This window comes from Hippocampus bargibanti, linkage group LG17 (genome assembly GCF_051943395.1).
Source record: "Hippocampus bargibanti isolate YZ-2025 linkage group LG17, ASM5194339v1, whole genome shotgun sequence".
Classification (NCBI taxonomy): Eukaryota; Metazoa; Chordata; class Actinopteri; order Syngnathiformes; family Syngnathidae; genus Hippocampus; species Hippocampus bargibanti.
The window spans coordinates 11,795,384-11,820,166 of record NC_142750.1 but is presented as its reverse complement, the minus strand read 5'-3'; the positions used below and the strand labels follow the sequence as shown (position 1 = coordinate 11,820,166).

Here is a 24,783-nt window from a genome sequence, read left to right as displayed (position 1 = left end):
GTAGGTAGTATTTGTTTCGTTAATTGCAGTCACACTATTTCATGCAATCACAATCCTTAAAATCTCACAAATTCTCAAACATGGCGATGGAAGACGACATGCAACGACGAAGATGCAAACGCATATCTCGTTAGAACAAAATAAAATAGCATCAGTACTTGCAGTTAACACTAGGCCAACGTTAGCTGCAGCTGCTATGTTGGGTTACACGACACGAAATGTTATCTGCAGTTTTTATTTTTGAGCACCTGCGTGCGATCAATCGAAAATCAAAAAAAGGTGATAAACGTACCTCTTGAGCAGAAATGTTGCTAATTCTGCCTGGTTTCTGGGTGAAATCGCTGCATTCTGCTTTTGTCTACAACAGAGGCAACAGTTCATTAGACTCGGGGCACGTATTGGGTTTTCCTTTTTTTAAACTTTGAAACAGATCTCCAGTGTCTTCTTCCAAAATAACCTATCAAGAAGTATATGCCACATCACGACGCATATTGATTTTGATTTGTTGTTTCTCATTCTTCAAGCACAATTTCTGAGGGGAATTGTGCTTTCTCTTTAGTTGCAAATGTGAATATTTTGCACTGTTAAGTGTAAGCAAAGGTTCACATAAATATGCATGCAATTACTTTGGTGCTGTCTTCGGAGATGAGGCAGACTTGGCTCGCGTCTGTGTACAATACATTCGTGTAGAAACCCGTGTGATTTCACTTTCGTTTGTAGTGTCACCTCTCAGCGTGGAGCGATGCTAAGGTAGAACATAGAATGGCTCTTTATAGGCCACCAGGATGATTGCACATCCACGTTCGACAGTAAACTTCCAAAACACGCGATGCTGAATTCAAAATATAGCGGGTTATTTGGCAAAATAAACTACTAATGGCTTTCACCGTGAAGCTCTGTGAGGAATAAAAGTTAACTTTTAGGGACCTCTAGTGGTGGGTCACACTCACGCACAATACTGCATTGCTTAGTTTTTTATCACCTATTAACAATAAAGAATTCATGTTAATAGCTCAAAATATCCTGTCGTTATTGGCACAGCTAATTCTAATCTAGAGTACTTGATAAAAAAGCCATTATATAAAAGTAGGCTGTGTTCAGAAACAATTACTGTGTCGGATTTCTATTCCCTGGGGGATTATAGAGTGAGTACAATAAGAAACAACAAATACATTTCAATGTGATTACACGATGGCCGTGTAGTGTATTGCATCACATTATCTGGATTCACAACAGCTTAAAACTGAGCGTTTCCTCTGAAATTAAAAAAAAACGTATTTTAATATGACTGTGCTAATGGTTATTGCCCCCAGGGAGCGCCCCGTTCCATTCTTTTCGACTCGTCCGAATTTGAAGTCCGTACTGTACACCTGCGTTGCAGTTTGAGTGAAGTTGCGGAAATATTTACGAAACAAAACAGAAATACTGCCTTCAAAATCAAACCAGAGTTTAATGACCTATTTTAAATTGTATTTTTTCCAGGAAAAAAACACGGTTGCTTTAATAAACACAAAGACAGTTACACTCAATACAGATCCATACCTATGTATAAAAAAACTACAAATAGAAGTATTCACAGTATCTCACTCGTTGATTTAGTTCAAGTAAATACTCCCAAAAAAAGAGCAAAAAAATTAAAACCAATCCTTATTTGTAATTTCATCCACAACTCTGAACAATGAGAATGCACTGCGCTCACAGAGTACATTTCTTCAGAAAAAGTAAAACGCAGATAGATGAAAAAAAACGACTTAAATAATTGAACAAAATTTGTGCCTTAATACATCCCACCACGGAGATGAAGACGCGGCCATTTTGTATTTGTTTTATTTCATCGTCTCCACCCGGAAAAGGATGCACAGGCTTGTCAAATTTTACTTCAACCTCCCTCCCCTTTCGCATCAACTCATGTAACAAGTTTGACAGTACATGTACTCTAATTCAATTTCACTGCGTGGCAACGTGGCAAAGGAGGAATTAACGATTCTGGACGTCTTTTAAAAAATAAATGTATCATTTCTTTTCACATGAGCTCGTTCGCTTTCTTTTGTTGGCAATGAGGATTTGTTTTCGACCAAAGGTTGGTTGCCCACTTTTTCTTCCCCCTCCTTTCGTTCTTTTTGTTGTCGACTGAGGGTGGACATCTTCAACCGTCGCGTTGGTGTATTTTTTTCTTTCTCCGTCGTTGTTTAAAGGGATTTAAAGATGTCGAGGACTGCGGAGGAAGTGAACAAGCTGACTGAAACTACATACAAGGTGGGTCTGTGCAACAGGTGTTCCCCTAAAAAACAGACAAGGAAAGAAAGAAAACGGGCTTGAACGCAGCCGCGTCTCTCCTCAAATGGGAATACGCGTTCTAATATTGTATTTTTACCTTGAGTCTAACAGCACGTGTTGTCCAAGTCAAAACACAGTTTATCCATACATCAATTGGCATACTTGGGCTGATTTGTTAACGACCACGATGACTGTCAAAATCATTCTATGCGGTCTTTTCCTGCTTTAATCTTACTGCTATGGCAATCCATCTTTAAGCACGGACTGAATAAAGTATTTATCCAAGTGAGTACAGTACAGTAACGGCATTGTGATGATGTTATGTTGATAATAAACTGGAGTCATACACCGAATCAACAAAAATGGATGACTGCTGCTCAGTGATGGGAAGTAACCAAGCAGCCCGAATACTTAGTCATTGTTGTTACTCTTTTCCAGGTATTCTACCACGGGGAGCACAGAAATGACTCCAGGTTTAATTATTTATACGACTTCTTTGGGAAGGCTATCTAGCAAGAGCGCCCAATGCTTGTGTTACATCACAAGTTTGTTTAAAAAATGCGTAGTGGCCCCCGGTTTATATGTCACTCATTGACAATTGGTTTCTTAAGAAAGTGGAAACGTTTCGCTAACGACTTGTGCCATCATCATATTGTGCATGCTATGTGTGGGTGTGAGGGAGCCAGACATGGGTATACACTGAGGTCACATACGAGGAAAGCCTTGCTCAATAACACTATTTACAGAAATAAGTGTCTGAGCCAAACTGAACTGAAACTTCGATGACCTCCATTACAGTATGTGATACGTTATGCTAGTACTCCATCGATCGTTGTTATTTTTGCCATTCAGCTCAATCCTGAATGGTCTTAATCAAATCTTCTGACTATATACAGCAGGCTTTTTCCAATTTTGCCTTAAAACAAACATGGTGCAACTTTACACCATTGAACTCACAAGAATATTGGTTATCCAACATTGAGTCATCTAATAAAAGTCTCTCTACTTTCATGGCTTGACACTCAGAATGTGATGGACCAGTTCAACCCTGGATTGAGAAACTTGGTCAACCTGGGAAAGAACTACGAGAAATCTGTCGCGGGTAAGCATTTGGATGTTGAGATGATCTCCTCCACCTATTATTAGACTTTTCAATGCACGGTAAAGTACCAGATTATTTGTGAACTAAAAAATACTGATAATACTTCTATGAATATTTCCCCAGCAATGACATTGGCAGGAAGATTATATTTTGATGCCATGGCTAAAATTGGAGAGAGTGCAGTTTTGTCTCCTGTATCCAGAGAATTAGGTACGTCTTCATGATCGGTGGGTCCTTTAATTCTTGAATGAGATTTTTTTAAACTTGTCTCGAGAAGCTGTATGTCTCATTTGTGCGTCAGAAGCAATCATTGTCAGCAGTGATGAAGTCTCAAGTTTTCAACAAAAACTAAAAATAAGACAAATGAAAAAATAATTGTAATATTTTTGAATTGTTATCAGTAGTGCCCGAACATCCACCAATTTTCAATACAGTTCCATTTCATTCCTGTAGATAACGGGCATTGCAATGTTGGTGCTTGACATTTTACTATATCAACAGACAGTAAATAAAGTGCCCTTCCCCCACTTGAAGTCATGAGGCCATGTATATGAAACTCGCTCCTTATTTGAATTCAGCCTCGCAACACAAAGCAAAAACGTGACCGAACAGCAGCTTGCAAGCCAAAAAAACAAGTCAAAATACTGTTGTACGTGGCTGAAATCCAGCATTCTGCTTGTGCACACCCTTTTTGCCAGGAAGACTCCCCAGGTGGAAAGATATCTGCGTCACCTGTGGAACACTTTGATGTAACCACTGTATGTTTCCCAGATCCCCCTGCGGGAAGAGGGGAAAAAAAGCTCCTAATTAAATTGAGCAGCACAATGGGAGCTAACGGGTGAGGCTGGCCTCCTGGCTCACCAAGAGGGAGGGATGCATCAGCCAAACGATGAATCATATACCACACACTTAAATAGTTTTCAGTGTTTTATGTACGTGTGTGTGTGTGTGTGTGTGTGTGTGTGTGTGCGCGTGTGTGTGCGCGCGCGTGTGTGTGTGTGTGTGTGTGCGTGTGTGCGTGCGTGCGTGTGTGTGTGTGCGTGTGCGTGTGCGTGCGTGCGTTCCTGTGTGTGTGTGCGTACGTGCGCGTGTGTATGTATGTATGTATGTATGCATGTATGTATGTATTAGGCTAATTAATTAGTTATTTAGTTTGTTCGCTAGCTAGTTAGTTTTCTACCTACTTAATTTGTCCCATAGCTAATTGATAGTTGGGTACAGTGAAGTCTCGTTATATCGATATTCTCGGGAGTTAGAAAAAATTTCAATATAACCGTACTGTCGATATATCCGTCCTGCGCCGAACTGCATTAACAAAAGCCGCCAAAAGAGGGCATCCAAGCGCCATATAAGAAACGGAGCTGGCCATGAATGAAAACAGTGTTGTAATAAGCAGTATTATCAATATAAACGATATCGATATAACGAGACTTTACTGTATTTCGTTTTATAGCTAGCCAGTTAGTTAGTTCGTTAGCTAGCTCTTTAGCTTCTTAATTCATTCATTAGCTAGCTAATTGATAGTTCAGTAGTCCATTTTCTAGCTCACTAGTTTGTCAGTTAGTTAGTTTGTTAGCTAGCTAGTTAGCTAGCTTGCTAGATACTTAATGTGTTCATTAGCTAGCTAATTTATAGGTAGCTTGTTTTCTAGCTCGCCAGTTGGTCAGTTGATTATTTAATTAGCTAGATAGCTGTTTAGTTAGTCAGTTAGTTAGTGATAGTTTGAGAAATATAAAACTGTATTATTGCTGTTTAGTATGCAGCAGGATTTAAGGCTGTTTTACTACTGCACAACATAACCTCCGACAGCAAAGACTCATATACTTTGTAAATTGTGAACGCTTGTTGGAATCCTGTGATGGGAAGCGTTGAGGAAATAGGGGGGTGCAGGTAAATTGCAGAGTGTAATCATAGGAATCTCGAGACAGTTGACATGATTTCCTGTCTGACTCAAACCTATGGATAGACTCCACTAATCCCCCTAAAAAACAAATAAATAAATAATAGAAGACAGAAGCTCTATGTGACTCATGTAAAATTGTCAAAACGGGTTGAGTCAACACAAATCACAAACTGTCTGCTGTTCAATGAAAACAGTGGCAGTCAGGATTTCTGGCCCGGAAAAAAAGATTTGTGGAGTTCTGCTCCAAAGAATAGAAAGTCCTGTTGTCTCCGAGCCTGCTCAAGGATGCAATGAGGCTGCCCGGTGAGAAACCTGAGCTTCAGTGATGCGTAGCTGACTAGAAACGGGATACCCTTGAGAGATATCGGAGGACCGGTGCATCTTGTCCTACTGGCCTCCCTTCTAACCTTGTCGTCATCTTCCTCCACTGGAAGAGTTCAAATGTCACCATTTCATTCATTGAGACGCTTCTGACCGGATTCCCTCCCTAGGACAAACTTTGAACACAGATCCGTTATCGCCGTTCCTATCTTTGTATTGGGTCTGCGGTGGAAGCAAGGCTGGCTGAGACCAAATGCAAAAGATAAAGCTGAACCGCTGAGGTTGAACACAATGCATTCCAGGACATTGACCTCCAATTTGAGACGTGGTATTTCCCATGTGCAATCATGGTAAAGGAATTTATCTGTAGCAGTCAAAACTTTTTTTCAAGCATGTCGGACTCTGAGCAAGGCGGCCAAACCCGACGGACGTTGACCTTTGCAAAAAAACTGACCATTCAGGATCAATTTAAAATGGAATATGTGCAGTTCTCCAAATATCATTCTTCAACTACCAAAACTCAACTAGCCAGGTCATTTGGTCTTTGGACAGAATGACACAAACAAACAATGTCTTTTCATGTCCCACTTTGTTGGCGCAGCTTTCTTTACATAATTGCACCGTGTTTGCATGCCGCGTGAGGTGGCTCTCGTTCATGTCAGGATTATTTTGCCCACAAAAACAAAACTACAAGGACTGGACTGCTTTGCATCGCGACTGCAAAATTGTTTTAAAATCAGCTTCAGGGTGAAAGTTTAATTTTTTTGTTTTTTGTTTTTTGAGGCAGGGTGTATTAAGAATATAGTTTGCTCTTTTATTATGTGCGAGCATTTAAATGTGCACATGAGCATCAAGTGACTGTGCATGCATTTTGATCAAACTGCTGTTTTTGCTCTAAGTCAAGGGTGTGAAAGTAACACGATGTGATAAAATGTGTCCAAGTCAAGGTCTGGGGACCAAAACTGGCCCACCACATCATTTTATTTGGTCCTCGAAAGCAAATCACGCAGGTCTAGTTCCATGATGCTTGCTATCGTCCGAACCAAAATTTCAAAGTGTCCCATGTAATGAACCACAATAACAGTCATTATTTTTGAATTCAAATGTGAAAACTAGTTATTCATTAATTTGATGTGCACTCTATATGTAAAATGTGGAGGGGATTAAACATTCTAATGGCTTTCCCAAATTCATAACAGCCCCTTAGAGGAATCCGCAACTACAACATGGCCCGCGGCAAAAAATGAGTCCCTTGCTCCAAGTGGTCAAGACCACATTGTTTTCAGTATTAGGTTAATTTTGGGGCGTCTTACTTAATATTTGCTTGACAATATTTTTGAAAACTTTCTGGGAAAAAAACAAATCAAAAAGCTGATTTTACCAGCAGGACCTTTTCTCACACTTTATCAGCGCAATGCAGCCAATTGCCGTCATTGTACTCTCACCATGACACACACACAGCTGTCGACGTGGCTTAACACCTGCTGCCTGGCAACATTCTCCAAAGTCCGACACTAACAAACAAACAAAGCAAATACTGGGGGAAAAGGACAGGTTGGTATGCGTGGTGTCATTCTGGGTCCATTTATGACGTGACACATTCACCTTTTGGGCTCGCTTTTTATTTACAGATGTGGCGGCGTGTCAATGAGTCACCATCTCACTATGAACTCATAATCTGTCTGCCGTTTGGCGTGACGCCACACCTTGTGAGCTTCAAAATGCACGTCATCTTTCCAACCCGTGTGGTAGATTTTGCTTCACTTCCCAAAACTAAACTTGCATTCACTCCATCTAAAATGGCCGTACATGTGGAGCTGTTTAAGAGACATTCAGTCCATCAGCCTCTGACTGAAAGGCGTCTGCGGTACGTCAAAGAGCAAAAGTTATACTTAGACGAAACTTCAATTGAATATTTTCATACTAGTTGGCCCATCCCTTTGTTGTACATTTTGTCACTCGTCTTGATGAACGAGGATTTTTTTTCCTTTAAAGAATGTAGCATCAACTTCCGTCATGTCATAATGTTTTCCCCCTTGTGAATTGAAACAAAATGGAGCTGAACACTGAAGAAGCACAACGTAGATGCATTTCAACGGAAACTCACACACACACACACACACACACACACACACACACACACACACACACACACACACACACAGTCAGTTCATGATGAATAGGCATCTGTGGGGTGTTTATAAAATGGTGTCTGTCAAGGAACTGTTTAAATAGACAAACACTCTAACCACAGAGTATGTTGAAAACAGACTCATGCCGGCCGACTTACCGTCTGGTTCTTGACACTTATTTCTCAAATTGCATATTGACTGTTTGAGTTTTGTTTTTTTCCTTCCGACACCCCATGATGACATTTGTATCGATTTTTAGTGACATTCAATTTCAATATACTATATATCAGTGTTTGAAATAACGTCTGCCCGGAGGCCCGGGGCGTACAACTTTTACGTCGGGTATACAACTTTCAAAACGTCTCGGCCCGGGTAGCCAACAACTTCTTCAAGAAAAGAAAATAATGACTTTTTTTTCCCCAAATCAAATGTTTGCTTTATTCAATAAAGCAAACATACAAGCCACGTAAACTGCTCTTTCTAAGCGCCTTTCAAAACTCTCACGTACACTTTACAGTCACGGTAAGTCCGAAGCACGAAACACGCTTCTGATTGGCTGCCGTGCGAATCAGAATCAGAATCAGAATCATCAGAATCAGAATCATCTTTATTGCCAAGTATGTAGAACACACAAGGAATTTGTTTCCGGTAGAACACGCTGCACTAGTTATATCGATATTCAAGGGAGTCCGAAAACATATCGATATAACCGGGACTATCGATATATCCGACCCTGTTTGCATGTAATTTTCTCCGTGCGTGCATAGAAATAGTATCGATATAACCGGGACTATCGATATATCCGATATCGATATAACGAGACTTTACTGTATATATATATATATATATATATATATATAGTGTCTGAAACTCATGACAAAAACTGTATATATATATTTCAGAAAATAGGCCAAAGCCTGAACTGTTTGGAAAGGGAAGGATTTTTAAAGACAGCGTTGTCACGTTCCGGCGGCGACAGTGGCAGCTGGCGAGCAGGAACGTGTGGTATAGGCGGTGGATCGTAGAGCAGGACAGAGGCGTGGGTACCGGCAAAGGATTTATTAACATAAAGCGCGGGTCCGAAAATACGCGGACCCGGTAACAACTCGTGAAACAAACTCAAAATGACAACTGACAATGTTAGTGGGTGAGTGGCGGCAATCCACCCAACCACACTAACCAAGAAAATAAAGTGGCACACGAGGGTGCAAAACAACCTACGACGCGGTGCAAACAACAAACGCGTTCGTGGCTAAAATCATTCCTCGGGCGAAGCAAATAACGTACTGGTAACAAGTTCCACGTACTAGCTTGGCGTAAGGCGAAGTATCTTCCGACGCTGGGTGGATGCCAGCGTCGGGTTTAAATGTCCACAGTTAATGAGGAGGGAATTGACAGCAGCTGGCGAGCGGCGGGAACGGAGGCCCCGCCCCGCTGTCAACTGGCTCATGACAGTACCCCCCCCTCAACGGACGCCTCCTGGCGGCCCGCCTGGTTTCGACGGGTGAGCCTCGTGGAAGTCCCTCAGGAGCGACGGGTCCAGAATCCAGGTTCGCGGAACCCATTGACGGTCCTCCGGTCCGTAGCCCTCCCAGTCGACCAGGTACTGGATGCCCTTTCCCCTGCGGCGTGAATCCAGGATCTCCCGCACTGCGTATGCCGGTCCTCCGTCCACCATCCGCGGGGGGGGGGGTTGGGCAAGAGGGGGGGCCAAGGGGCTGGACTCCACCGGTTTGATGAGAGATACATGGAAAACCGGGTGGATCTTCATGGAGGCGGGCAGCCGAAGTCGGACCGCGACCGGGTTAATGATGGCCTCCACAGTGAAGGGGCCCGCGAAACGCGGACCCAATTTGGGGGTTGTCCCGGCCAGCCGTAGGTCCCTTGTGGACAACCAGACCTTCTGGCCCACCTGGTAGGCTGGCGCGGAACGGCGACGGCGATCCGCGACCCTCTGGTTCCGGACTGCCGTGCGTGATAGGGCTGCCCTGGTCTCCCTCCATACCCGATGGGCCCGCCGAAGATGGTGTTGTATCGACGGGACCTCCACCTCCCCTTCCTGTGTGGGAAAGAGCGGCGGCTGGTAGCCATAAGCCGACATAAACGGTGACCGACCTGTGGCTGAGGAGACCAGGGTGTTGTGGGCATATTCCACCCACGGGAGATGGATGGACCAGGCCGAGGGACGATGAAGGCATACGCAGCGCAGGGCCGCCTCCAGGTCCTGGTTCTTCCGCTCGGTCTGGCCGTTGGACTGTGGATGGTAACCGGAGGACAGGCTGGCCGACGCCCCCATGGACCTGCAGAAACGCTTCCAGACCCGGGATACGAACTGGGGCCCTCGGTCCGACACGATGTCAGTGGGGATCCCGTGGAGACGGACGACGTGTTTGACCAATAGTGTCGCCGTCTCAATGGCGGACGGCAACTTGGTCAACGGCACGAAGTGTGCCGACTTAGAAAACCGGTCCACTATCGTGAGAATGACCGTCTTACCACGGGATGGGGGGAGGCCGGTGATGAAATCCACTGATATGTGGGACCAAGGGCGCGGGGGGACAGGTAGGGGGCGGAGCAGTCCTGCCGGAGGCTGATGGGAGACCTTGCCACAGGCGCACTCCGGGCAGGCCTTAACAAAGTCCGCCACGTCGTCGCGGAGCCGCGGCCACCAGAATCGCTGGGAGACGAGGTGCTCGGTGCGGCTCACCCCTGGGTGACACGCCACCTTGGATGCGTGCCCCCACTGGAGCACCTCCGAGCGCAGCGACTGGGGAACGAACAGTCTGCCTGTGGGACACTTCTCGGGAGTCGGGGTACCTTTTAATGATTCCATGACCCTCCGTTCGACCTCCCACTGGAGCGCCCCCATGATCTGGCGGCCGGGCAGGATGGGTTCCGCAAGGTCTTCCTTGTCTGCTGGCTCGTGGATCCGCGAGAGGGCGTCGGGCTTGGTGTTCTTTGTTCCTGGACAGTAGGTTAGGGTGAAGGAGAAGCGTGTTAAGAACAGCGCCCACCGTGCCTGGCGTGCGTTCAGCCTCTTGGCGGCCCGGATGACCGCCAAGTTCTTATGGTCCGTAAGCACGGTGAACGGCTCCTTCGCCCCTTCGAGCCAGTGCCTCCACTCCTGAAGAGCCAATACGACGGCGAGCAGCTCCCTGTTGCCCACGTCGTAGTTGGCTTCGGCGGAGCTGAGGCGGCGGGAGAAGAAGGCGCAGGGGTGGAGCTGCTGGTCGACTGAGGAGCGTTGGGAGAGTACTGCCCCAACACCTGAGTCCGAGGCGTCTACCTCCACAATGAACGCGCCGTTGGGGTCTGGATGGCGGAGAACTGGGGGGTGAGAGAAAGCCTCTCTCAGCAGCCGGAACGCGGCGTCCGCTTCTCTCGTCCACCTGAACGGGGTCTTAGTGGAGGTGAGTTGGGTGAGGGGGAGGGCTTTCCGGCTGTAGTCCCGGATGAAGCGGCGGTAGAAGTTGGCGAACCCCAGGAAGCGTTGTAACTGCTTGCGAGAGGTAGGTGTGGGCCATTCTACTACCGCTTCGGTCTTGGCTGGGTCAGCCCGGATCTGCCCCCGCTCCACGATGAAGCCCAGGAAGGATAAGGAGGAGGTGTGGAATTCACATTTCTCGGCCTTGACGTATAGTCGATTCTGCAGCAGCCGCTGCAGAACTAGCCGGACGTGCTGGCGATGTGCCTCAAGGGACTCTGAAAAAATTAAAATGTCGTCCAAATACACAAAACAGAAAATATTCAGAAAATCCCTCAAGACATCATTAATGAGGTTCTGGAACACAGCGGGTGCATTGGTGAGACCAAACGGCATCACCAAGTACTCGAAGTGTCCCAGAGGTGTCTTAAATGCGGTCTTCCATTCATCCCCCTCTTTGACCCGAACAAGATGATAAGCGCTCCGGAGGTCCAGTCTAGTGAAGATGGTCGCGGCCTGGAGGGACGCGAAGGCGGAGTCAATCAGTGGGAGCGGGTATTTGTTCTTTATAGTTATTTCGTTGAGTCCCCGATAGTCCACGCACGGACGCAACGATTTATCCTTTTTAGTGATAAAAAAGAACCCCGCTCCCAGAGGTGACCGTGATGGCCGAATGAGCCCGGCCGCGAGCGAAGAGTCAATGTAGTCCCGGAGCGCCTGTTGTTCGGGTTGGGAAACGTTGTACAGACGAGAACTGGGAAACGGAGCGTTGGGCTGAATGTCAATGGCGCAATCATAGGGACGGTGCGGTGGTAACGACAGGGCGCGGTCCTTGCTGAACGCCTTTCGTAAGTCGTGGTAACAGGGCGGCACCCCCTCTAGGCTAATCTCCTCCCTAGGGTAGCTGTGAGATGGTGCCGGCCCACCCGCGGCCGACCGGAGGCAGTGAGCGTAGCAGAGGGGGCTCCACCCCTGAATGGTAGGTCCGTCCCACGAAATGGCCGGATTGTGGGTCCCCAGCCAAGGTAACCCGAGCACGATGGGAACCGAGCGTGAACGCATCACGAAAAACCGCCGGTTTTCCACGTGATTGCCCGAGAGTACGAGTCGAAGCGGCACGGTTTCTTGCGTAACCTCGGCGAGTAACCGACCGTCGAGATCGAGTATGCTCCGACTCGCCCCCAGCTGAACAACCCGACACCCCAACGCCGACACGACGCGCGGGTCTATAAAACAGCCGTCGGCCCCCGAGTCCACTAAGGCCCGAACGGACATTGTCCTGGTGGGACCGTGTATAACGGCATCCAGCTCCAGTCTCCGCGACGTGAACCCCCCCGCGGACCTTAAGGGAACCCGTTGCTTGTGTGGACGGGGTAACTTGCAGTCACTGGGGGTCTTTCCGGGAAGCCCCCAACTGGGACAGTCCGGGGCTAGATGACCCAACTTGCCGCAGAGCTGGCATGCCGGGCCGGTGTTGCGTCGCTCCGGCGCCCGCTCAACGGCCCTTTCGACCCCCATCTCCATCGGCTCCACGGCCGCGTGCCCCCCACGCGGAAAGGTCCGGGCACCCCCTCGGGTCCCTGCTGGCGGCTCGAGCTTTGCCTGGGCAGCCCGCTCCCGGGCCCTGTCTCGCATCCGGTTGTCCAGCTGCAGCGTGAGGGAGATCAGCTCGCGAAGGCTGGAGCACTCGTCGCGGGTAGCCAGCTCGTCTTTCAACGCCGCGCTGAGCCCGCGCCGAAACATCCCTCGCAGCGCACGGTCGTCGTACCCGCTGGCGGCAGCCAGGACGCGGAAGGCGACGGAATACTCCGCCGCCGATCGGCTACCCTGCTGGCAGGTCCACAGCTGGGACTCCGCTGCCTGCCCACTCACCGGGAGATGGAAAACCTGCCGTAACTCGGCGACGAAGTCCGGGAAGGAGGCTCGGAGCTCCGGCCGAGATTCCCAGACGGCCAACGCCCAAGCGGCTGCGGGTCCGGCAAGCAGGCTGGTGACGTAAGCCACTTTGGCCGCGTCCGTGGTGTATACGGAGGGTTGCTGGTCGAAAACTATGGAGCACTGCAGCAGGAATTGCGCGCAGCGCCCGGGCTCCCCTCCGTAACGGGTGGGATGTGGGATGTTGGGTTCGCGGCTCAAAGTCTGGGGAGGGACGGCCCCCGCGACGAAGGCGCCGCTGGCCTCAAGTCTATCTACCCGTTGGGCTAACCGGGTGATGTCGCGGCGGATCTCCGCGATGGCGGGCACCACTTGGCCGAGCTGCTCCGCCTGCTGAGCGAGGACGGAGAAGATTCGGTTACTGTCCGCAGGATCCATGTTGGTCGGAAGATTCTGTCACGTTCCGGCGGCGACAGTGGCAGCTGGCGAGCAGGAACGTGTGGTATAGGCGGTGGATCGTAGAGCAGGACAGAGGCGTGGGTACCGGCAAAGGATTTATTAACATAAAGCGCGGGTCCGAAAATACGCGGACCCGGTAACAACTCGTGAAACAAACTCAAAATGACAACTGACAATGTTAGTGGGTGAGTGGCGGCAATCCACCCAACCACACTAACCAAGAAAATAAAGTGGCACACGAGGGTGCAAAACAACCTACGACGCGGTGCAAACAACAAACGCGTTCGTGGCTAAAATCATTCCTCGGGCGAAGCAAATAACGTACTGGTAACAAGTTCCACGTACTAGCTTGGCGTAAGGCGAAGTATCTTCCGACGCTGGGTGGATGCCAGCGTCGGGTTTAAATGTCCACAGTTAATGAGGAGGGAATTGACAGCAGCTGGCGAGCGGCGGGAACGGAGGCCCCGCCCCGCTGTCAACTGGCTCATGACAAGCGTTCAGCCTGCAGACATCCTAATCCTGAAATGATTATTTTGATGAGGAGACGTCGGGTCGCAACATGTGACCACCTTCCATCTAAGCACCGAACAGTTGGTGGTCCAGTTTTTCCAGTTCAGGCACATGCATTTATTTCGTTTTTTTTCTTCTTTTTTTCTTTCTACAAGACAAATCCTTTGAACCTTAATCCTAAACCGGCGACGGGTCTGAGGTTATGAGTTAGCGCCAACAATCATTCTGCATTCACAAATGCTCTTGTGCTGTCCAATGATGTCAGAGTTCATCTGCTGATCAAAAAGACCAAATGAATGCGTTTGCTGCCTTTCAGCAGTATTGCATTTCCATTCATAGTTTCATTCATTTTTTTTGTTCTTTCCTGGGCAGGAATGGTGCTGATGGGAATCTCGGAAGTCCACAGGAAAGTTTTTTTCGAATGGGAGGACAATGTGAGTATACATTACTTATTGTATTTTTTTATTTTTTGCAGTTTATTTTTATTTATTTATTTATTTATTGACTTACTTCTCAGCTGTTCCGTGACAGTTCAGGTCTGACTTAATGATTGTCTACTTGTGCTGCCTCATCTCAATATGTTCCCTTTGGCATTCTCACTTTTGGCAATGTGTTCAGTTGACTCTTAGTCATTGCGCCAACCTTGTGGGGCTGTGTCTGAAGCAGAAGTTGACTTTTAAGGTGGAGAAGGGCAAAGATCATATTTAGACTACATGAGTTAACTGTTCAGCAAAAGTTTGCAGAGTTATCTTTTGGAAGAAAATCAAGACTTTTGGGTGCGCCATATACACTAGAAAATATATGGTTTCGTTTCTGCGGGGATTCAAGTGCTGCATCCATATGCCGTACGTTCGGCCGCCCTCACGCTAATGAGCGCCAGTCAAATCTGAAGAGGGAGAGGGAGACGTCTGTGGGCATTCCCACGCTTTGTTTCTGACTCATTCATAAGGGCAACCTTGAACTGAGCGCACACCCCCGCACACATGTAGCAATTCGAACAAAATGCATTTCTCTTATTTAACACTGTTTTTTTTCCCACTCCTTAGTCAATTTTCAAGGCGCCATCTTTCGCGTCACGTTTCTAACTGGCTATGTATGTTCTTCTCTCCCCTTTCATCCGTCCTCCTCTCCACTTGAAGTTGAAGAGGTTCCACAGGGAGATTATCACCGAGCTGGAACGGAAGACAGACATGGATGTGAAATATATGACGGTGAGTGGCCTGGCGCTCTTGTGCCTGTGTGCAATAAATCACGTTTAGTTTTTAAACCCTGCTTGGATTTAGTAGGTAAGGTAGGAAATCGTAACCCAATTCTAGATCTGAATCTGGTTCTAAAATGTCTCTAAACACAAAATCTGCTGTCTGCCATTGAGCAGGCCGACTGCCTGACATGAACTCATTTGTTGTTGGATTTTGTAACACTGCAAAGCCAAACGACTCCTACATAACTGGGATTGTTTTTTTAGTTTTTTTGTTATCATCACCAGTTGTCATAACTGCAAGGGGATTCATTAGAAAAACTGTAAAATGCAATAAAAGCAGATAGGAGGCTGTCGGACAGGTGAAAAATTTGCTATGCAAAAAATGTGTGAAGTAATTTTTATGCCAACGGTGAGAAGAGAAAATAACATGACAAAAAGCTCCACCAGAAAACTCAACTGACTTTGTACTTTAGTTGGCTCACCAACCCTGACAGCGAATGGCTTGCAACTGACTGGTAGGCTAGTCAAGTTGACATTTCAGTCATTGTTTAATTACTTTGTCTAATATTGGGTTGTTAATTCATTCACTAATTGCTTCAAAACAAAACAAAGTCAGCAGTTAATATTGCACCGTATGGATGCGGCTGTCGTTCATTTTTGTGGATTGTTTTTAATCGCAGCATTTAAACTCCCAAAAGTAACATTGTACACAAATACGGCCTGGAAATTGTAAAAAAAAAAAAAACACACACACAAGTGAGTTGGCAAGCTTGTGCTTTATTGTCAGCGGATAACGATATTTTGCCTCTGTGGCTCTTTCCAGGCCACCTATAAAAGGTACCAGATGGAGCACAAGATGAAGCAGGACTCTTTGGAGAAATCCCAGGCGGACCTGAAGAAGCTCCGAAGGAAGAGCCAAGGCAAGAATGCCAACAAGTATGAGAACAAAGAGAGCGAGGTGAGACAGAAGCAGACGTGCCTTCTTAGACACCTGACACACTCGTGAATGTCCCTAAACATACTCGCACACACTCACACACACAACGCTGTGCTATTCATACTTGCCAAGATCTAATTACGCTTTCTTGAAACCACCTGAGCCACATCAACAGGTGTTGCAATATTTAGACCCCCAGTACAGAATACCATTAATCTGGCATGCGGCAAAAGAAAATAGAGGGCAAAACAAACATCTTGCCTTTCGCGGGCCGAATAAAATTATGTGGCTGGCCAGATTTGGCCCCCGGGCCTTGACCTTGAAACCTGTGGTTTAGTGCCTTCATTTGCAACGGCCATTACTTCTTCCTTCACGGGTTCTTTTTCCGTACAATTTATTTGTGATGGTTGGGTGTGATTTCAAAATAAAAGCGTTCATACAGTTGCAGTCACAGTGAAGCGCTCGAACTATTTTGAAAAGTCCAGCGCTTATGTAAGCTTCTACGCATCGATTGTGTCAGACTGGCAGCTTTGGAGGTGGGGTTTGGGGGGGGGGCATATGTATTCTGTCAATACAGTCGTCGGCACCGACTGGCGGAATGACCCTGGTGACACAAATGGAATGAAGACATACAAGCATCGAGCGAACTACAATGTATTATTGACTCGAGATAATAATGTGGCTCGTGGATATTGCTGGAGTTGGAATAGATAGCTCCTCTCGCCTTACGTAAAATGCAGAGCATTCATAGCAACAAGCTTGTTACAGTGCCCACGGGTGAAAAGTGAAAAGCTTTGTCTATGGTCTTTATGTACGACAAAGAGACATTTTCAGAAATGCACACACCTCCTATTATTTTCCCCTCTTCCACTCGATGGCAAATATGCGACCCACCTTCCATAGTTGATTTGTTGTTGTTTTATCCTTGCATGTGTTATGATGTTGTCCTCTTGAATTGAGTGAATTAATTGAGTTTTGGAATTGTTTTGTGTGTGGAGAAAAGTATCACATTTACACTCACGCAATAGAACTAAATTGCGAGATATTTTGTACCGTAACATTTATCGCGCTTTAGCAACCTTGTTTTCATTTCAATATAAAAACATTCTCATTTAAAGGACAACCGACACCACTTTTTTGTTTCCTAACTGACATCAGAAAAAAACGTTTTATAGCATCTAAAATACCCAAAACATGCAGGATGATATTTTTTTGTAAAATGCAAAACACCAATAAAAATGACTTAAAGTGTCTAAAAACTACTTCAAATTGAAACCGGAAGTGGCCAGTTTCAGAAGGTCCCGCCCCCTTGTTCGCGGTGTTACGCCAAGACGTCTTGCCTTGCTCGAGAATCAAAACAATGGCTTCAGATTCGGAGAAGATGCTTTCCTGTTACTCATCCAGTTATGAATATGATTCAAATAGTTGTAAAGAGAAATGCATACATGTTTGCAATCTATTCAAGAATTTATTCCGTGTCATTTTGAGGCATCTGGAGAGAAATGTAGCACCCACAAGATGGCGACAAAGCTCCATGGAAATGGGCTGATTTTTTCTCCTGGGAATTTTTGTCAGTGAATATCAAATAGATGCTCGGTGCCACACACAAGGATTCACCATCACGTTATTTATGTGTTTTCCTTCTAATTTCGCCAGCAACACGGATCAACACGAAGTTTTCAGACCAAACAAAACAAAATGCATTGAGGTGATTTCCACAGTGTGTCCTTTCTCGGTCAGGGGCGTTCCTTCCGTGACATGACGTCAGGACTCGTCACCAATTCAAAAACAAGACTTCCGGAATATTCAGCGCGAGTCTTAAAATGTAAAATACCGCTACATGCGGTGGAATCTTTGTAAAATACGCTCAGTAGAAGTCATTTGAAGCGGTTTTACAAATTATAGACACAACTTGTCCGGAGGCGTCGGTTGTCCTTTAAATTAACAAACAGCTCATTGTGGCCCAAGGCTTCTCTTGCTCTCAGTATATATATATATATATATATATATATATATATATATATATATATATATATATATATATATATATATATATATATATATATATCCACATATCTGTATATACAGTAAAGTCTCGTTATATCGATATCGGTTATATCGATAGTACTGCTTATTACGATACTATTTCTATGAACGCAAGGAGAAAATTTACATGCCGCAGGATCGGATATCGATAGTCCGGTTATATCGATATTTTTTCCGGCTCCCGAGAATATCGATATAACGAGACTTTACTGTATATATATTTACTGTATACACACACACACTGGTACATATAGTTTTATAGATTATGGTGTATACAGTAAAGTCTCGTTATATCGATATTCAAGGGAGTCCGAAAAAATATCGATATAACCGGGACTATCGATATATCCGACCCTGTTTGCATGTAATTTTCTCCGTGCGTGCATAGAAATAGTATCGATATAACCGGGATTATCGATATATCCGATATCGATATAACGAGACTTTACTGTATATTGTTTTATAGATTATACTGTATATATTATATAAAACACATTCACACAGAGATCTCACTGAAGTGTCGTCTGTTTTTGTAGATAACACAAAGCATGTGCCAGGCCACCTCAGTTTGTGTCTTTTTTTTTTTTGTCTGTAACTACATTCTTTTTTCAGCCCTCCACTGCCTCGCCCTGATTAGAAAGTTGCAAGAAAAAAAAACAAAGCTCACTCATTTGGAATCGCTTGATCTTGGGAGGTTAGCCGAGCACTGACAGTGGCTATATGGCCATCAACCATACGGGGCGGGAAGATAAGGCAACGCGTGGATCAATTGCCATCAAGTCGCTGGAGAGGACAGGCTGTGTTTTTCCTTCGGGCTGATAACCCCTGTGAATGTGAAACGTCTGTGTGGAAGACACACCTGTAAAGCCGTGCGTGTGTGTTTGTCTGTCCTCAGTGTGTGGAGACGTTGACGAACCGCCAAATGGACATGCAGCTGTTTATCGCAGACGGCTGCAAAGAGGCTCTGCTGGAGGAAAAGCGCCGCTTCTGTTTCCTGGTGGACAAACACTGCATGTTTTCCTATCAGATCGCATCGTTTCATGACAAGGTTACACAACACACCTGACGGTTTTTTATATTTTTTTTTTCCGGTCGGGCTGCTATCACCTGAGCTAGCTTGTGGCTGTCAAAGCTTGTATGAGTGAATGACAGACAAGTCCAAACTCATTCCATTTCGTAAGACTGACCTACATTCACAAAGTTGTACGTTTCTATCTCTCTCTTTCTTCCACCCATTTTCCGATCCGTTCTTCCTTTATCCTCCCTTGTGGGGTGGTGCCTATGCCAGCTGTCTCCGTGCAGTCAGTGGGGGACACCCTGAACCGGTTACCACCCACTTTTTCTTCTCAATAGCATTTCTATTGCCTGCTGCTTCCCGAAAAATGTATGCTTGATTTTTGCTTTGCAATCTAACTTCATAGTTATAAAAGTACCGATTCTACAATTTCAAATTCTTCCTCACTGGGCCAGGGTTTTGTTTTAGCCAACACAAACCAGCAAAACATGTTTCGTGATCTGCATATATAAATACATTCCATTGTCAGCATCTCTGATGCTGTTTACCATATTTTCTGGTTTATAAGGTGCACCCAAAAACCTAGATCTTCTTCCAAAGATGACCCTGTGCCTTATACGCATGTGTGCCTTATATGTAAAGTAATATTGAGCCACAACAGGCCTCACAACTACTGTCAGCATCAACCGACTCAATTTCCCCCGTAGAAAAAGTAGTGCTTAACTCCAGCCTTTACTGTAGCGCCTTATAATGTGGTGTGCCTTATATTTGGAAAACTTTGATGTACTTATATATTATGTTTGGAATACTCTTATTATCAGAATCAGAATCTGAAAACCTTTATTTGTCCCACAATGGGGAAATATGCATTGAAAGTGTGCCTTACAGTCCAGTGCGCCTTATATATGGGAAACGTTTGAAAATACACCATTCATTGGGGATGCACCTTTTACTCTGGTGCACTTTATAGACCGGAAAATACGGTATTTTAGTATGGTTAGTTCAGTACTGACGCCATCCTTATTTATTACTCACTGGCGCTCTCTTGTGGCCGTTCAACTGTCGAGATTAGAATTTAATTTTTGTTTTTTTTTACACGCCAGTTATGTACTGTTATATTGCGTTTTTGTACAGTAATGGCTTGTATAATGATGACATTATACTGTTGTTTTTTTGGGGCATCTGGTCAGGCAAGAGATACCCTGATGGCCAAGATGAACAGTTGGCAGGACCAGTGCAACGACGCAACAGACATGCCCGAAAGCGTTGTGAGCATGATCGAGGGACTGCGTACACCCGTCTCCATCACGCCGCTGCCCTCTCCTACGCCCTCACGACGCAGTTTGGTATGTTGTAGATACAATCATGATCAAGAAGAAGCATGTATGCTAACATTGGCGTTTGTGTGTGTGCGTGCGTGTGTGTGTGCGCGTGCGTGTGTGAGACAGAACATCTCGGCGCCACCTGCTCCATCCCAGAAGGCTCACGTCAGCCCACTTGTAAACATGTTCACGCCAGACAGCAAACAAACGGCCAGCGTCACCACAACAAACAACAGCAACGCAGGTTGTCGAGAAAAAAAAGTTACTCTGAGAAGTCGGCCGCTTCTTCAATGGCATTCCATTGACACCCTTGAAATTCTTTACCGCCACCAGACCTTGAAAGTAACGGGGAGAACAATCTGGCGCGTTCGGTTTCTGTGGCCACGGGCCTCAACAACGTGGTGGCGAAGAAGCCGCGGGTTCGCACCATCTTCCCCCATACGGCCGGCAACAACAACACCTTGCTCAGCTTTGATGAGGGTGACGTCATCATCCGGCTCATACCCGAAGAGAAGGACGGGTGGATGTATGGCGAAATGGAGAAGAACGGAAAGTGAGTGGGTGCTTTGATATTTAGTCCGGTCATTTCAGAAGAATGCTGAACATGAGAACCATCCTGGTAAAGAGTGAAACATTAAAACAACTCTTGGTTCCCCCATTTTATATATAGATCGAACCCTAATGAATGTTTCGCTGTACCTCCCTCTTTGATACACCGATCACAAATATTTTGTGTTCATTCAAGTGAATTAGGGAGGAAGGAAATACATCACGTCTTTTTATCTTCTTTCAGAAGAGGCTGGTTCCCTTCGTCATACTGCCGTGCATTCTCCGAGCCTCCCGGGATCAACAACAACAGGTAAGGAGACGCCGAATAAGGACACACAGACACACACAAAGACTCTGGTTTCACATTGCAAGCGGCCGTATTGTGTGCATTCCTTCCTTTAGTTTTCCATTTAGAATAAGATGTCTAACCATTCTGAGGGTTCTCCCCTCATTCAAGTGTTTCCCAAATTTTGAATCCAATTTTGAATCATTGTGAATCCCAAAGATTAACTCATTCACTGCCATTCCCAAATTTATTCTGGAATTGAAAATATGACATAAAGCGCCATTCCCGAATATGTTCGGGTTTGTTTTTTTTTTCATGCTTGTGTGCTGATAAAGCGCTGGCCATGGCCTCTGGCAATGTTTTTTTTTTATTTTCCACAAAGGGTCAGCATTTGCCTTTTTTCCATGTTAGCGATAAGCTACAGCTTCAGCTGTTGTTAAAGCACTATATAAACCAATATGTATGTATTGCATTGTGTTTTAAACAGTGAACCCTCATTTCAAGCTAATATAACTCCAGACCCATATAATTTAGGAATGAACTCTTTGTTTTCTGATGAAAGAAGAGAGTCTAAGGTTTCTAACGCTGTATTGAATTTATATGTAGTCCTAAAACTCAATATTCTGTGGGTCCTGGAAATCGAATGACAATGACAAAAACCCTGGCACTGGAGTGGACACATTTTTGCACGTCTGGCAGTGAATGAGTTAAAAGGATGGAATCTAAAAGCAAATGACAACTGAACTGTGTATTTGTAGATTCTGGGGCATACTAAAAACAAATATTGACCACTGAACTGCACATAGCGCCAAGTGGTGGTTATGGGAGGAGATCCAAACAATTAAAAATGTGCTTTTTTAACTGCAAATTCACTGCCTATGTGACACAGTGTGTCAGTGGCGCCCTACCGTAGCCGCAGCGTGGTCAACCTGCATCACCAGGACACGGAAACGGACGAGGCCACCATGATCCTCCCCCCGGAGGACTACGCCAACGGACCGAAGCGCGCCGCCGTCAAGACCCACTACCCGTCATCGACCACCGCCCCCACCTTCGTCACGACCAACAATCACTGGCAGCACTCCCCCTCGCCCTCCGCCGTCTCTTCCTCATCGTCATCTGATCATCAGACGGTCAGTCTCCAAATACAGTTCAGATGATTCTGCTAATACTGACTGCTAATTGTAAGTTTGCTATTCCTTCTGCTTTGACTAGAATGTGTTCATCTTCAGTGATATCCGCGGTCTCTGGGGGGTCTTTGTATTTTTCTTCTGCTTGTCGTCGGAATTATAATCAGTTGATTGAACACATTCTGCTCAACAATCTTTTTTTAAGGAACATGCAAAGGCAGTCATTGTTTACTGGTTTCCTCTGCAGAACTATTTGAATCATATTCATAACTGGATGTGTAACAAGAAAGCATATTCTCCGAATCTGAAGCCAATGTTTTGATTCACAAGCAATGCAAGACGTCTTGGCGTGATGTCACGAAGTGGGGGCGGGACTTTCTGAAAATGCCCAATTCGCAGCTCAATTTTTTTGCACATTTTGGACACTAAGTCATTTTTATTGGTGTTTTGCATTTGACTAAAAATATCATACTGCGTGTTTTGGGTATTTTAGATGCTATAAAACGCTTTTCTGATGTCAGTTAAAAAACAAAAAAGTGATGTCGGTTGTCCTTTAATTCTTTCTGTTGCTGAGTTACTGAGAACAACACCGGCGAGCTGCTCCTTGACTTCAGCATGAATGCTTCAATGCATGCGCGCCAACTGTGGCAGCCGCCACAGCTTACACGACCACATACTTGAGATCAATTTAGTGTTACTACCTCTGTATCAAATTTAGCAAGGACAATACAATACAATGCAATACATTCTAATTTACATAGCGCTTTTACAACAGCTGCAGCTGTAACAAAGCGCTTGACATAATAGTCAACACAAAGGAAAATAAACACAAGAACATAAAACATGTTGTGCAATCTTAACGACTATCCCTGTGTACTCTGTTTGAGTACAAGACAAACACTTTATTACATCAAGCAGTTTGAGATGAAAGAGGAGAGGATGAATGCCTCCTTTTCACCAGTGGATCCGAGACGTCATGGTGGAATGTGCACGTCTGCTACAAGCTAAGTTTTGAAAGCAAACACGAAGCTGTTTGTTTCTTATTCTTCTTAGTTTCTTATAATAATCACTTTGCTGCTGTGAAATGTACATTTCTCCACTGCGAGACTAATAAAGGCAAATCCAATCCATAACTACACTATGATGCTATGATACACATAAAACGAGAAGACTTCCGGTTCCGACTTGCAGTTACAGACAAGATTCCTTACGCTGCCTTGTTCTTTTATCACACAGAAATACATGTTTACATTGCATGTGTATGCTGTTTGTTTCTTAGGGTAGTCCATGAAAAGTATTGTCAAATGTATCATATGACTTGAGTGTTTGGTTGTTTCCCCCCCCCCCCCCCCCCTACAGACAAACCAGACCAACGGCACCTCCAGACCGACACCTGCTTACTTGGCGTAAGTCAGCCGCAGTTGTTCACAATCGTTTATTTCTTTATAATTAATTTTGAGGCTTTTTTTAACCGGTACCTCGACTATGCTTGGAATCGTTCACTCATTCCCGAATCCCTATTTTGGAGGGATTAAACAGATATCAATGCGAAATCGATGTCAACTAATTGTGAAAGTGCTATATGGATAAAGATGTATATATTTGTCGACCAGCTCACACACCGATCCTTGTTCTCTGTTCTCCAGGGGAGGCAACCCGTTTTCCACCGTGCGACTACGTCCAACCGTCACCAACGACCGCTCAGCCCCAGTCATCTGATCCAGGGCGAACTTTGAACATGCTGCACACATGGAGGTATTTGGGAGCCTTTTAACAGGACTGACAGCCCCAACCGTTCCAAGGTTCCGTTTGCGGTGGCGACATTTGGAAAATAACCACATCCCAAGCATGCCCATGCGAAGCAAGGTGGGGGAAAAAGCGTACAATTTTGTTATGACACTTGTTAAGGAGGCTTGTTCTTTTCTTGATGTTGCCATTAGGAACGCAGGAGCAGCTCACTTTAACCGTAGGTTCAACTAGTTTGGCACTAATAACCTTCATGTGAAGGATCTGTCATTCATGCTCAAACACTTTCCTGGAAACCTGTTTGAGCATTTATTCTATTGTCTTGATATCAAGTTTAAAGTCCGTGGAGCAGTCCGCTCTTTGTCATCACTCGTAAGACAATTCATCGAACAATTTTACAAATCGGCACCTACTGGTGCTTCATTAAACTTCACTAGTTAATGAATGTGCTCTAGGTCACTACCAGTCCAAATGTTCTTTTTTTTTCATTTTCACAATAAATATTCTAACCAAAATAGTATGGATATGTTATGCACTAGTAGCCCTTG

At 45.3% G+C, this 24,783-nt stretch overlaps 1 protein-coding gene across 2 annotated transcripts; it reads left to right on the top strand.

Annotated features, from left to right (window-relative positions):
* Positions 1-1,894: 1,894 nt before the first annotated feature.
* baiap2l1b (BAR/IMD domain containing adaptor protein 2 like 1b) lies at positions 1,895-24,356 on the top strand. Of its 2 annotated transcripts, XM_089019547.1 has the most exons (15): positions 1,895-2,080; positions 2,196-2,256; positions 3,304-3,379; positions 3,503-3,589; positions 14,376-14,437; positions 15,143-15,214; positions 16,028-16,162; positions 19,083-19,235; positions 20,393-20,548; positions 20,651-20,768; positions 20,858-21,077; positions 21,318-21,383; positions 22,249-22,492; positions 23,849-23,895; positions 24,136-24,356. In XM_089019547.1, exons 2-15 carry the CDS (start codon positions 2,206-2,208, stop codon positions 24,206-24,208), a joined length of 1,560 nt encoding a protein of 519 aa, XP_088875673.1. In that variant the 5' UTR covers positions 1,895-2,080; positions 2,196-2,205; the 3' UTR covers positions 24,209-24,356. The 2 variants fall into 2 exon arrangements, with proteins under 2 accessions (XP_088875673.1, XP_088875672.1); XM_089019546.1 differs by having other exon boundaries at positions 1,895-2,256.
* Positions 24,357-24,783: the final 427 nt, after the last annotated feature.